At 30.7% G+C, this 16,758-nt stretch overlaps 1 protein-coding gene across 8 annotated transcripts in view; it reads right to left on the bottom strand.

The window, feature by feature from the left end:
- Sap47 (Synapse-associated protein 47kD) overlaps positions 1-16,758 on the bottom strand; it is a 125,871-nt gene that overhangs the window by 77,461 nt on the left and 31,652 nt on the right. For all 8 annotated transcript variants that reach the window (XM_083078424.1, XM_083078425.1, XM_083078423.1 and 5 more), the window contains one exon: positions 13,670-13,791. In XM_083078424.1, the coding sequence (XP_082934550.1) occupies positions 13,670-13,791 (122 nt within the window). The remainder of the gene's footprint in view (positions 1-13,669; positions 13,792-16,758) is intronic.

Genomic DNA, 16,758 nt, shown 5'->3' with positions numbered 1-16,758 from the left:
GTTAATGGTTTAGTCGATACGGGTCTCGCAATTAAATTCGACTCACGTGTGTTGCACGATGTTATTTTATTATTTAGCATTTAGTCGTCGGCAAATACGGTGAAAATAGCCCAACTTCGACACTTTAAAACCGCGTAAAATAAGATAAGGCTCGAGAGCTGGCAATTATTTCCGCGACTGGAAACTTTGTACTATTTCCCTGAAGACTGAATTCTCTCGCACAATCAAGACGAGATGTACACGGGGGAGATCAATTAAGAATAGATCACCAATCTCTTTCATAGTCGCTCTCTTCGACATACAACATATAAAGATAAAGGTTAGAGGACGAAGATAAAAGTGTTGTGATGATCGCTATTTACATGGCACTCGTTGTCGTGAGCGATGCACCCGGATCACTCTTGCTAAGGTCAAGGCTCGATATCGATCAAACGGAGTATCTTGTTAAAGAGTCTGTACGATAGTACGGTGCGTGAACGACCGACAACCAGCTCCCTTCCTTTGCCAATTACAAAGATTTTAAATCTATATTGTTTGATTCCTGACTTTCATTTTTCATTGTGTTTGCTTTAGTTTCAATATTCAGTATTTTAATATTTTTATTTTAAATTGCAGCACTTAATACTTAATATTGAATTTCAATTCCAATTTTAATTTTGATTTTAATCTTGTTTTTAATTTTAATGGATCAGTTATTTTCATATGAAATTCATAATTAAATTATCTTGATTTTAATTCTTATTTTTATGTATATATTTGATGTTATTTTTATTTATTTATTTAAGCTTTAATGCTATGCTATATTATTTTCATTTTTATGTATAACGGTAATTTCAAATAATTTTAAGTAATATTAAATTTAATATTATTATTATTCCATTCTTTTTGTCTATTATATGATTATTTCTACTTTTTATTTTACTCTAAATCTGTCAGACACTCTAGACATTTTACTTTAAATATCTAAAAAATTTATTTACACTACACAAAAATTATAAAACTGGAAACTATTTAAAGCTGAAAGATACGGATTAAGAAATAAATAAATAATAAATAACCAAGCTCTCTCTTTCTCTTTTCTCTTTGCTATCTTTTGCCCTTTAGATTTGTCAAAATTGATGACGATAAAAAACACTGCTAGTTTCAAAAGTATAATATTAAAAGTATAATATTAAAAGTATAATATTAAAAATTTTAATATTCAAATATTAAAAAATATCGATGTTTTTCTCGGTATTTTAATACTTTAATATGCAATATATATTTATTTATTTATATTAGAAATATTAAACAATTTTCTGATATGTGTTAATAAACGATACTCTGGAACTATGTAAGAAGCAAGTCTTTAATAATAAATAACTGTATATTTTATCGATAAGAAAGATCGATTCATATTTTATATCATAAAAAAACAAACTAAAAAAATCTCAAATGTAGGTATGAAAGTTTAAAATTTGTAAATATATATTTCTTAAAACAATTAAAAGTATAAATTCAAAAAATATCGCCTGCGCGATATATTTTTCAGGTGAGGTAATAAAACTGTATAAAAATTAAAGATATTATCGATGATGAAACGAGAAAATAAGATTATAACGAGAGAATATCGGAAAATTTATCACGATATCGTAATAAATTCATGTAAATTTACATGTGCGATATATGATTTCCTCATGTTCGACGAAGATTATAAGTACATCATCGAATTTAAAAACGATTAATCATGTTTGAAAAAATATTCAAAAATTAAACAATGATGTGGAACATACTCATCGATATATGTGTGTAATGATAATAATAATGATAAACTACATACAATTGTTATGACCGGTATATAATACACATAATACGAATTATCGAACGAAATGAATTGCAATTCACAAGTAGAGAAGAAATTACAATTTAATTGCTGATGAAGCAATTTGTTTCCTGTATATGTAATTAACGTTATACGCATTATACCGCCATGTTGGCGCTGTTTTTTTCCCCTTACCTTACATCGTATGTGTAAAAATAATTGACATATAGATTGCACAATAAAGATATCTCATTCGTATCGAACCGTTTGCTGCTGTAATTTCTCGCAAATTTTATTTAGTGTAATCATTATTCATCTTTTCATAAAATTTTCATTTTGACAATAATGTTTCACAAGCAGCGCTGCGACTGTTTGATTAAAATTTTACCTTCTCATTATTTCCCCACAATAATAAAATAATAAAATTGTAATAAAAAAATAAAAATTAATTGTTTGCGACTTTCAATTCATCTTTACAAGGTATTTCATTTAAAAAATATTATTTACGAAGCAATTTTTTTACACAATGCACGATGAATATTTATATAACTGACGAAGTAAATTTGCGAAATTTAAAAATATGCAAGAAAAAGAAATCTGTATTTGTATAAACTATTTCAAGGAATCAGAGAGAGGCAATACTAGTGAATAAGTAATACCGTTTCGTCGAACATAGAGTGATGAAAATACATCAATAACTTTCCGACAAGTACAAAGTTCTTATAGCACCTTATCGATACGCTGACAGATAATGACGAACGAGTATCGATACGTACTTGCCTGCATATTTATTACTATGCCAAAGGAACTGAAGCTTTTCACGTTTAACGCTGTCAATCTAACAATAAATAGTACTACGTCATCTAAACTTCACTTAACAAAATGGTCTTGGAACTACAGCGACAATTTTCTAGATGCAAAAAATTAACTGAGGTAGATGAATGATTAGCAAATATCGCATATATTTTGCACTTAATCAATCTAAATAACAGGCGGAACTTATACTTGAATTATTAGTAAAATCTCTGAAAGTCTTTCTGTGACACCTATTTATATTACATTTATATTATATTTATATTACATTTATATTACATTTATATTACACATATATTACATTTATATTACTAATCATTTTATAAAATTTTTACTATGATACATAGAAAATTCATTTTTTACAAGGATTTTAGCTATAACATGAAAACTCTCTCTCTCTCTCATATTTATGCAATGCAGCAATATTTAACAATGGAATTTAAATTTTCTAGAAGGTATTACTAGAATTTGCTATAAATTCTACATATTACAATGTTCTAGCAGATGCAAAAATATTTTTGTTGTGACCTACATTAGCGACATATTTTATTGTTGCTATTTTTAATTACATTTTAATTACATTAAAGTTATTATGTGAGTAATGGCAGCTCAAATAATGCAAGTGATTACGATCTTTGGCTATTGTATTATATAGAATACAATATAAAATACAGGCTACATAATAAGAGCGAATCGCACAATAGGCAAAAACAAAGTTTCTTGTTTCCACTTATTGTCGTGCAATTGGCTCGCATATTATTAATTCATATTTTAGCCCGTATTATTAATTCATATATATATATATATATATATATATATATATATATATGTATATATTGTATTACTAAGAGCCCGATTTATTTATTGTATCACATTATATTGAAAATTCCGCTCTCAATTAATTCAGCCGCCCGTTATCCGAACATCGCGCGTCGAAATAACAATGCATACGCATTTATTAAAATGAACCGACCATCCATCGCTTTGCAACCTTGAGCTGTCGGGCTAACAAAATCTACTGGCATCTGGAATCGACATTTAATACACACGCGCACCAGTAGGGAGAGAAGGAAGATCGTATGCGTGTGGTGAGCGAGAAAGTTCAAGGCTCTCGGGCCATCGATTCTCATCAGTCGCGTGCACCGGTGGTGCATCGACGAGGATAGAATAAATGGAGATGAAGAGGGGAAAAAAAATAAAAGAAAACCAGAGGTCAATTGCCGTTTCGTAATGTGATCACTGCAAAACGGTTAAATGTCACGCCTTTCATTTCATTCGGTGCAATACGAGCAATTTCAAGAGTCTTCACATATACAAAATAGAGAAATGAAAAATAATTTTTGCAGACGGGAACAAAAAGAAAAAGTAGAAAGACAACTTTCACAGAAACACCGTCCAAAGTGACCATCGTTTAACGAGAATTTCTCTCTCGCGGAAAATTAAAAAAAAAAAGAAAAAAGTATAAAACATACTTGCAGAGCAAGAAAAGGGAGACAAGAGAAAATGTAACAATTCATTTTCACTACACAGGTGAATTGCGTCGCGAAATAACAAAGCTGCATTTTAATGAATCAAAAAAAATAAGGCTTAAGGCAACATGTTGCTTTAAAAAGAAATTGGTAAAGAAATGTAGTGAAATCTGCTTCGCGCTGGAAAAAGATTGGAATCATCTTCACGAGTAGAAGAGAAGAAAAAGAAGTCAACACTGGTTACAAGTAGCAACAGAAAATAAAAGACCTCACCAGCAGACCTGATTAAGTGACTATTCGCGCAGAGGTATCGAAAAAGAAAGAAAAGAGAGAGAGACAGAGAGAGAGAGAGAGAGAGAGAGAGAGAGAGAGAGGGGGAAGGTATCGGAAGCAGCATTGCAGTTATTGTTGGCAGCTTTTCGCAAAAGTCCACGCACAAGTCAGGAGAATCAGCCCCTCCGTTAGCGTAGAGTTGGGTCTCTCTCAAATCAAGGGGGTGGCGTTGCGGATCAATACCAACTGCCCCTATTCTTCGCGGAACTGTATATGCACGCCCCGCGTATATCTCGCGCGGCCGAGACAGACTTGACGCTCGAGTCGTGTATACAGAGTGTCCCGAAATCATCAAACATCCTTTTCATTGCAGATTCTTTGGCCAATGAAGATATTTTAATTTTCCCTTGGCGAAAATATCGAGATATTGATGAATAATTTTACGATTGAAGAGGATGGGCTTTTTACAAACTATAAACATTGTGTTATCAGAATTAGCAAAATTATGGTATGGTATGGTATTTACTTATGGTATTATATTTTTTAGTTGATTTCAGGTAGAATTTTAATTTGAACTTCAAACTAAGAATAGAATTTTAGTCAGATAGAGTTTTAATTTCAAGTCCAAATACAAGATACTATGGAAAAAGTTGGAAATTTTGTATAAAATGTTGATGATCCGACATTGTTGAGGAAAAATCGACTTCAAATTGGCTGGAAAATTTGCTATTGAAAAAATCCAGTGGTTCTGGAACACTATTTATTTGTGCGATGTTCACGATTGACGATTCATAAAAATCAAAGAAACAAACAAAAAACCGAGTGACTTCCGTGAGACGGCTGACCAAACACAACGGACTATTACTGGTGATCTTCCCAATTGATTCCGCGTGGCTGAAACAGACCTGATTCGTGTATATAATATTCCGGATCATCGGATGTCCTTTTTCGATGCACATTCTCTAGCCAATATAAAGACGATTTTTCGTTAGCACAAATAAGCATCGATAAATTAATTTCTAGTTATAAACGAAGACAAAAGAAGATAGACTTTTACCTAACCTAACTTTGTTTAGTCAAAAAGACAAAACTATATTTCTCACAATTAGTTGATTTCAGATAGGATTTTAATTTGAGGTTTAAATGTAAGATACCATGGAGAAAAATTAAAAACTTGTGTAAAATACTAAGGACTTCGATATTGTTAGGGAAAAACCGACTTCAAATTGACTAGAGAATCAGCTACCAAAAAAATCCGATGCTTTTGGGACACCATTTATACGTATTGTGTTCACTTGATAATTTATAAAAAACAAAAATAAAAAAACGATTTCTCGTGAGATTTATCGACATAATCCACTTATTGGTTAGTGATTACTCTCGCTTTGATCAGACCAAAAGCAAATATCGCGGTCCCTTAGCTAGACTCTCTCCAGTTTTTAACACATTAATGCACAGTTACGTGTGTACCGTAGATTTAAATATAAAATCTCTCAGGAATAATCATCCGCATTAACTCCCCACTTTGTAAGGATGTTGACTTATTAATATGGATCGTTGACCAGCATTCGTTACATATTGAATTATGATTTCAAAAAAGAAACTCTCTTTGCTTTAAAAAGATTCCCTTACATTGCATGGTAAAGTAATACTTCAATATTAAATGGACAATTTTGCAGTTGCACGATAATAATGAAATGTATCTCGTGTCTCGAAATTTATAAAAGAAAATATTGTTCTCTCATGCAAGAAGAAACAAGTCGTTCCGCTTGTCTGAATTGTACGGACGGGAAACTTGTATAAATTCTCAACTTCTATATGGCTCTGGAGCCAGAAGATAAAGAAGTTACATAAGTGTTTTCCTCGCAATTATTTCGCGAGAGACATTTATAAGGATGATTTTATCATTTCTCTAGATATAATAAAGTCTCATGATGCTTTATACGTTATTACACTCATCCAGATGAGAAATTTTATAAATAAATCAGCTTTAGGTTCATCAAACTTCGAGCCAAAAAACTGGACATTTTACTGGACATTTTACTGGATATTTTACTTTTTCCACAAAAATCGAAGAAAGATAAAAGTATTAATTATGTAATCTTTTGTATCGGTTAGAAGTCGAGTTATATAATAAACTAAAGATAACGAGATTCACATCTTTCCATAAATATCCATCAACTTCTCGGAGAAGAGAATTACTAAATATAGGTGCGTTTTGCATGATCGAATACGTGGAATACAGAGGACAAAGTGAATTTTACGATATCATCAAACTTCTCTCGTTATGCAATTTAAACTTTCGAACTAACCGCGACCAGACATCGAAATTCAAAAACATGTACACGCATGAATTTTGATCCAAAGTATAATATAACTACGTGATTTCGCATTCTCGTCAAATAAGCGTGTGATCAAATTATACTGCTCATCATACAGTTTTAGCAATATGTCATATGTACCATAAAATTTAGATTACTCATTCACGATTCCATTAGATGCACAGATTAAATTAGAGAATATCCTTTTTCCGCGTAAAAGCAACGAGATATTAAATAATTAAATAATTAAAAGGAAAAATTATTGAATAATTAAAAAAAAGAAAAAATAAATAAATAATTAAAAAAAGGAGAAAAAATTAAATAATTAAAAGGAAAAATTATAGAATGATATACGTAATATGTGCAAAATATTATTGAAATGAAATTGTCGCGATATGATATTTCATCTGATATTTTATAAAACTGCAAAAAGGATATTTGAGACAATGTCAAATATTTTGAATAACTCTGACAACTACGTTAATACGTGAAAAATTTTGCATTCATTATTTCAGAATAATATACCACAATTTGTTATCCGTATGTAGTAGAATTCTGCGAGACTTGTAAACGGTGTGTGAAGTGCCAAGGTATTTTACGAGAAAGCTTTACATGGATCACGATATAAAGCAGCTGTACACGTAACGCGAAGAAATAACGACGTATGATCGATGATGGATACGAGATAAGTCTCGTTCTCGAGATTCTCTACCATTAAAAATAAGGACAAACAGACGGTGTCTATGAACGATAAAGCGAATAATGAAATCTTTTATCGTTTACTTGGCACGAGATAACGCCCGCGGCAACACCCATAGAATATTGATATCCTATAACTTCACATTTTCGCGACAAAATCGCGAATGGAAATAGAATTTTCATAATAAAATATAAAATATATGACTCTCTAGGATAAATCTACAAAAATGCAATAGATTAAAAAAACAGAAATCTTATAAATCAAATTCAAAAGCAACAGGGTGTCTACTTGAATCTTGTTAAAAAATCGCCTGAAAATTCTCTAATTTTCCAAATATTTTCGTTCAAATTCTATTCTGAATAAAGAAAATATTTTAAAGACTTTTTTAATGGAATTTCCTAAGGCAAGTTTTTTTATCGTACGCGTTTTCTAATGCTTTTCACATACAAAGGAAAAGGACAAAGCCATTTAAGTTTCAAATGCTAGATTTATAAATATTATTACTAAAAAACTAAATAGCTTTCGTTAAGATAAAAATTTTTAACTTTCGTAATATTTTTATTTTTTATCATTCAAAACTATAACGAATATGTATATTGCATATTCAATATTTTATTAAGAGACATTGAATATATAAACAGAGATAGATATATATTTATGATATATTTTAAATATATAATTATAACTTGTCGATGAATAGCCTATTATTTACAGTATAAGAGCAAAATTACAAAAAGACAGAATTCTTTTTCTTTTTTTAATTTTCTGAATCCCAATAAAATTCGCTAATTTCTTCAGGTATAAAAATTCCCTGAATTTTCCATGTTTTTTCAGGAGATATATCCTGAAACATATATACACGTGAAAAGAATTATAAAAATAATAGCATAAGATAAAAAAATTATACAGTTATTTAAAATAATGATTATAAAGAGAATCGAAATCATAAAATAAATAAAGCATATCATGTGCATTGCTCTACTAAAAAAGTCATAGTAAAATATACGTATTTGCCATATGCATGCCTAGCGAATAAATCAGATTTGAAGCTAAGCTGATGATGTAAAGTTACAATACAGACAAATCTCTCGTCCGGGTATAAAAACGCATAACACGTTATCGTTGCAATAACAACTCGCGACAGCCGTATTGCTCGTCTCGTGTCGACATAATTCAATAATGAACAACCAAATCAGATAACGGACTAGCGCACAGAATCTTGACATGTGTATTACATCTCGATACGATCGTATTTCCAACATATGTTTCAAGCGGTTCTCTCTGTATCATTATCTGCTATGCAATATCAGTATATCTAGAGTTACAAACCGGAACTAAATATATTCGCGATTTCATAAAATGCGTGAATAACAAAATCATCCCTTTTTACTATCGCGTAAACTGAATATGAAGTACCATTATATTTTTTCCTTTTAAAAAGATATTAATAAAGAAATGATGCGTTCATTTTAAGAATAATACATTTCTAGACTTTATTGAAAGAAAATAATAGCACAAATTTAATTTTAATTTAATTTAATTAACAGTACAAATTTAATTTTAATTTATAAATTTAATTGTAATTTATATTAATAAACTTTTAAGTCAATTTTAAATAATTTAAAAAGAAATCATATTATTATATATTAAGTAAACTATTGATCTGATAAAAAAACAATCTTCGTGTAAAAAATTCTTTTTTTTTTAATTTCCTGATAAAATAAATTTTTTAATTTCCTGATAAAAAACAATCTTCGTGTAAAAAATTCTTTTTTTTTTTATTTCCTGAGACAATAAAATTCCCTGATTTTTCTAGGTACAAAAAATGAATCCCCTAAGAATTCCAGGTTTTCTGTTGGGAAATAGGAAATACATCCTGAATGAACACGCGAAAAAAATTACAATTCAAAAATAATAGAATGGCAAACAATATATAATAAAGTTATTTAAATTAAACGAATATTTAACAAAATGGAAATCATGTAATAAATCGGATAATAATAAATTATTAATTAAAACATTTTCTCATAAATGCCGATTGTAATCAGTACACGCGACGATGTAAAAAGCACACACACACACACACACACACGTATACAGTTTCGGTTTGTGTGAGAACGCGTCCATATGACGTCCATGTAATTCCACATTTCTGAGCTTGTACATTCGAGGAGAGATCCCGTGTCGTTTTGTTTGCCGGCGCCTGTCACGCGATAGTATCTATCCATCAGTTTGTTGTAACGCTAGTTACAACAATATGTATGGCAACAGCATCAAGTGAATCTACATTCGTGCGAATTTGTGCTGCCTTTATATACTTGCACGACGTACATTTATACACTCGAAATTAAAGCCGGAGTCTAATTGTAAGGACCGAAATTATCGAACATATTAGATTGTTGAAGCTACTAACAGTACTACTACTACTGTAACGATGCTATTATTCGCGGTGTAGATGAATATTGAAATAACATTAATTGTTATAATGACTGCTATTATATACACCCACACAAATTAAAATAAAATGAATGTAAAAATTGAATGTAAAAATGTAATTTAAATCAAAATTTAAAAAAACAAAATAAACATAAAAGCTAGATGAAAATAAATTTCGGTAAAATAAAAATTAAAAGGTAAATTAAATGAAGTTAAAGAGAAATTAAAATTGAAAAAAAATAGTAAGATAAGATAAAAATTTATTAAAATAAAATATTATACTCACAATCCTCCTACTTAAATTTTGTACTTTTAGAAAAATATTTTTATCTCAATACCTCGTACAGATTGTTGTATTTTTGTCTGTATTAACTGCATCAGCGTTGACAAACATCAACATAATCAGGCGACATCGGGACCCTCGTGCAACCGACGTAATCGAAGATCACCGCGGGACAAATGGATGCTGCGATGCATGCGTCGCGATACTTTGCGGTCTCTTGAGAAATTATGTGTCGTGTGCACGTGAGTGTTGCGAAATGGTCAACGCAGTGAAAACGATAAATCAGTGCTTGCCGAGATTGCTACAAAATGTGTTTGGCAAGAAGCCGAGAAAAATGTGACCTCTTGCCGTCACGTTATGACGTAAATTCGCTTATTACGAATATGTATACATATCTGTGAATACAGAGTGTCTCTCTAATCAAATCCTGTAAAAATTTTTTTCTCTCATCTTCCAAGTATTTTTGTTTAAAATTTCCGAATAAAATTAGAGAACTTTTAGAGATGCAAGTTTTTAAATTAAATTTCTTTATTGCATGCACCTTTTAATGGTTTCTATTCATGCAATCAAGAAAAATAAATACGGAGTTTAAATTCCAAATATTAAATTTGAAAAAGTACTCGAAAACATTTTTCTAAAATGAAAGAAAGTCTTTTATAAAATATCTTTTATAAGAAAAAATTATAATATAGCAATATATTTTTTAAAATTATAAAAAACTTTATAAGACTAAACAATTATTAAAGTGACAATTTTTTCAGAAAAAAATCACGAATCTCAATAAAATTCTATGAGAATATTTTTTCTAGATAAAATAGTTTCTGAGAAATCTAGATTTTCCATTTTTCCAGGAAGAGAGTAGAGATCCAGAAATATAAAAACCAACTTGAGAACAAAAGCCATTACCGCTTTCATCGATCATTTCGAGAAATTAATGATGGAAACTACGGGGGACATTATTATTAATGTGGAACAAAGTTAAACTAGAAGGAATATATGTATACGCGACCATCAAGCTGTGGATAAACCCCATTATTATTTCATATCTAATTATGATTAGCTTGTAATGGATCAGCGACATTAAACGGCTCGTTACTTTTCCTCTATGTGAGAGAGCCATTACAATAATTACCGGGCGGGAATTAATATGCCACGAAGAGCGGAGCGGCTTTGACAATTCGCGTGCTACGACAAATTTGCGCGAAACCGCGGAAAAAAATATGCCATCGCGTGGGCGAAAAGTTGCGGCGATGCATCCCAATGCGACCCGATTACGGGTGTCGAATTTCGGTTTATCGCGCAAATTTGTGTCGTCCATACAGATGGGAAAAATGAAAAATCCCAACAAATCATTCCAGTAGAATCGGAATGTAAACGCGAAAGTGGCTGGCGATGCCGCAAAAAAAAGAAAAAAAAACAGAATAAATTTTGCCTATTCACGTATTCTCATCGTCGTATGAACGTACGATGGTATCTATCGCATATTTATGCACGGAATGTATGCAGCTCGACGGCGAGCTTTCTGATCGATGCGAGTTCTATGGCCGACGATGCATATGGCAGATGACATGATACAGTCCCGAGGAAACGTGACGCGTCAATACTCGAGCCGATTGGAGAGGCAGCAAAGGTGTGCATTAAATGCCATCTCTTTATTCTTTAGGGAAAAAAAGTTGATATAAATTTTCTAATTATTTTATTCCCAAGTATCAACGTAAATTTATCGCGTCTCGAATATCGAATTTTCGATATCGCGATTTTGTCGGGGGTTTGTTTAAGGGGGGTTTGCGTAAAGGTCAGCTGATCGGAACATTAAACGCCTCCTTTAATTTCCGAAATGCATACGCAAAGCGCGATTATGCGTCGCAGATTCCTCGCGTTTTCTCTCATGTATGTGTGTGTACAACACACATCAGCCCGTACCATTACGAGAGCATAAATCCTACGAGCCGATATCGATGTCGACAAAGAGATGGCCAATGAGAGGGTAAAATTACTCGGGCGAAAAGGAAGAAGGAAATATTTGCGCAAATACAGTTTCCTTGTATCCCTTGGAAAAATGCTTCCAAATAAATTTGTTTCAGCTTGGTTACTACTTCTTGCTATATTTCAAGCTAATCCGTATATATGGACGAATATGGTTTATGCGCGATGCCACATTTTCAGACACACGAAATGTTAAAATATCATCGTGATATGCGAGATATTAAAATTGTTATTGATTTATATAACACGCAAAACATATGAATAGTCTGTGTAATTATGTGTGGAAAATACCTCGCGATTAAATAACTGTTAATTTCCGGAATCGATGCACTAATATTTCTTGTAAATCAACATCTGTAAGTTTAAACTTTAAAGGTAAACAAATATTGGATTATCAAAAACATCAATATTATTTGTAAGATGTGTAAATTATTATAATTAACACGCCATATTGTATTTGTTATTTCGAAATCAATTTCCGAATATCTCGATTGAAATCATCGGTCATCCTAATAGTTCAATCGATGCACTTGCAACATTATTAAAATTCTTATTGATTTATATACATTGATTTATATACATAAAACACATAAATAATCTTTATAATTAGTTTGTGAAAAGTACCTTGCGATAAAATAACTGTTAATTTCCGGAAAAAAAGGTTGATATATAATCGATGCATTAATTCCTTGCGAATCAATATTCGTAGATTTAGCGTAAACAAATATTGGATTATCAAAAATGTCAATATTATTTGTAACAAGATATACGCAAATTATTCATAATTAATATATCATACTGTATGTTATTTCGCAATCAATTTCCGAATATCTCGATTGAAATCATCGGCACGGTCATCATAGATAGCTCGATCAATGTATTTACAAGATTATTAAAATTCCTATTAATTTATATAATACATAAAACACATAAATAATCATTGTAATTACGTTTGAAAAATATCTCGCGATAAAATAAGTGTTATTTTCCGAGAGAAAAAGTTGATGTATAATCGATGCCCTAATTCCGTGAATCAACATCTGTAGATGTAAATGTAAACAAATATTGAATTACCAAAAATGTCAATATTATTTGTAACAAGATATACGCAAATTATTCATAATTATGCCATATTATATCGCCATGTTATATCGAAATCAATTTCTGAATATCTCGATTAAAATGATCGACACTGATCCATCATATCTCGATTGACACACTTACAGGATTATTAAAATCCTCATTAATTTATATAATACGTAAAGCGCATAAATAGCTTCTGTAATTACGTGTGAAAAATATCTCGCGATAAAATCTGTTAATTTTCGGAAAAAAAGATGGAAGTATAATCGATGCATTAATTCCTTGCGAATCAACAGTAGACTTAACGTAAACAAATATTGGATTATCAAAAATATCAATATTATTTATAATAAGATATATGCAAATTAATGACCATAATTAATACGCCGTATTGTATTGTTATTTCGAAATCAATTCCCGAGATATCTCGATTAAAATGATCATTATAGACAGATCGATCGACGCGCTTACAGGATTAATGCAAGTATAGTGGGAAAAACTCACGTTCTCTTCGACGGTCTTCTTGATCTTCACACTGGCCTCCACCACGGTCTTCCCGGCCTTGTTCACGGCGCTGTACAAGAATCCACCGAGACTCTTCGCACCCGCCAGCGCCTTTGTAGAAACTAGTGGCAGACAAGAGACAAAAATCAGAATTGATGCAATGTTCCCTGTACGAGAAGGCTGTCCTCTTCCACCATTAACTCGGGGAACATTGCTGAAGCAAGAAAATGTGCAGAGTGTCTGCTCAAAGAATTTCCTGATATTCTAGATATTCTAGATATTTTTATTCAAAATTCCAGATACACGGAAAATATCTTAAATTTTTTGGTGCAATTTTCTAAAACATTTTTTATTGTACGCATTTTATTGTACTAATGCTTTTTATTCATGCAAAGGAAAACACACACGTAGAATTACTAGATTTGCAAATGTACTGAAAAAAAATTGAGTAGCTTTCGTAGATAAACATTTTTTCATTTGCATATCATTTTCATTTTTTTTTAAATTAAATTTTATAATATTTATTATAATATATAAAAGTAAAATTATATATCAAAGAGATATTTTTTTAATTCCCTGAGTTCTAATAAAATTTTTCTGATTTTTCTAGTTACAAAAAATCTCTGAAAAGAAATTTTCAGGAAGTAGACACTCTGGTATAACAATCTCTTAAAAATAAGCGAAATAAATCATAAAATTTGATCGTTTCTCTTTGTATTTTCTACAAAGAGAGAATATACCATCTTATTTTTGTTTTTTCACCTTTTCAACCATATATTTTTCCTTATATCCAAAATTTTTGCAAATTCGTTTTCTGGGAGTTTTTTCGGTCGCTAAATCTGATGTCAAAATTTTCGATTTCAAAAAATTCAAGATGGCGGATTCAATATGAATTTAAATTTAATTACAAATCTTAAAATTATAAATTTTGCTTTAAATTCGGATTCTGTGATCCAAAAAACCCTTAGAGAAAATTTAAGAAAATACAATTGTTAATTTGGATTTAATACAGAAAATATTGTATTTTTTATATAGAATTAATAACAAAAACATGACGGAAAATTTTTAAAAAATTCTGAAAAATACTTTAAAGTGTACTAAAACTAAGTTCGTAAAAAAATTACCCTTTTGATTTTTATAATAGATTAGTGGAAAATGCATTTCTCCATGAAAAAGTACCAATTTTGACTATTTGTTTTTAAATATGGTATTTTTGCAATTAACAATTAATGATTTCATTCTTTTTTTTTTACATTTATTGATGTTCTAGGGACTTTGTAGAAACAAAAGACCCAGTGTTTGTTGTGAGAAAAGTAGTTGAAAAAAATAAAAAACTTCGAAAAAAAGGTGGATCGCTGAGCTACCCATCGTAACGCAAAGGATTAAAAATCATTGATTCATGTTTATGCCAATTTTAACATGATTGCGCTAGTTTTTTCAAAAATTCGAAAACAAAAAATTGATATTAATAATACAGGGAAAAATTCTATCATTGCGTTCAAACGAGGAATCATGAATGAACAGTGTCGTCGGCTTGTTCCAACCCAGATACGTCAGATAGATCCCTCACGAGACTCTTTCGCCGGGAATTCTGACTTTGCCATTTATCAGGGACAGCGCGTATCGTTTCTCTGAGGCAAGACGTCGAGATGCCTGATGTTAAATGTAATACAAACTACCCCACTGTATACAATTTTCGCGTATATTGTTCACGCCAGTAGTTCCCAATGTAAAATTGTGACAATGAAGAGACGACAGAAGTTTGATTCGCGAGATTCGTGCAGTTGTCCGCGTTTAATATCGCAAGTTGTAACACACGTAATTTATTATTATTACGTGTAAGCTAAATTATATAAAAATGTATATGTCTATTTTCTACATTTTTATCAGCGATTTTAAAAAACAAAGCCTCCTCTCTTTATATATTTGTCCTATTTCCTGTTAACATGAATAATGGTAGAATAAAATGAACACCCCTGCATACATATTTCATCGTTTGAAAAATAAAACAATGCGCCTGCTACGAAAAAAAATTATTGCTACCTCTTACACGTCACGTTAAAGAAACAGGTGACGCTTCGACAACCGTGCCTCATAAATAGAATATATTAGCCGTTTCGTTTTATGTCCCGCATGGATGGTAAGTTACAGTGACATTTACACTTTCGATAAAATACAAAGCGATTCGCCTCTTCTTATAGCTAACGGAACGTGGAAAAGGTCGCCCGGTCTTGGTCTTCGGCCTCAGTTCATTTAAAACTGCCGTCTCGTGGAGTACATACTTCACCGTGTGTACCAACATTTCATCAACGTAATTCGCTCGTAACTTGGGGAACATTTCAAAAGCAATTTCGCGGAAGAGTGTGAACAATTTCTCTTTCTCCTCGAAACACCGCGTTTCCATTAATTCAATCCACAAAAATCTCACTCAAGTCGTGTATTTCAATTTCTCATGTATTTGTGATCCTTATAATACTTATAAAATTATTTATATAAAATAATTTATATAAAAATAATTTCTATAATTTAATATTAATAATTTATATAATTTAATATTAATAATTCATATAATTTATATAAAAATTGCCGACAAAAAGTAGAGATTGTCAATATCGTTGAAGCGACATCTACTCAAGCTTTGTAAAAAAATTCCCTAAAAATTCCCTGATTGAAAGTATTTTTATTTAAAATTCCAAATAAAAAAAGAATTTAAAAGTTTCCCTCATGCAATTTTCTAAAGTAAGTATTTTTTATTGTATGCAATTTTACTGAAAAAAACCGAATAATATTCATAATTTTTGAGCACTAATCATCTGGAAATATATAAATTTTGTTTTTCACTAAAAATATAATAAAAAATATGTACTGCATATTCAAAATTTGTTAAGACATTAAATATATAAACAGAGATAGATATATATTTATAATATGTTTTAAACACATTTTTTTAATAATTTGGCTTATCAGCGGATTGTTTAGAATATAAGAGCAAAATTATCAAAGAGAGAATTTTTTTCAAATCCCCTGAGTCCTAAAATTTCATGAGAATCCCTTGGTCTTTCCAAGTACGAAAGAAATCTTTGAGAATT

The sequence above is a fragment of the Camponotus vicinus genome, unplaced genomic scaffold (genome assembly GCF_025532165.1).
Source record: "Camponotus vicinus isolate PSW18456_S1 unplaced genomic scaffold, iyCamVici1.0 SCAF_1, whole genome shotgun sequence".
NCBI lineage: Eukaryota > Metazoa > Arthropoda > Insecta > Hymenoptera > Formicidae > Camponotus > Camponotus vicinus.
This window is presented reverse-complemented; position numbering and strand designations above follow the sequence as displayed.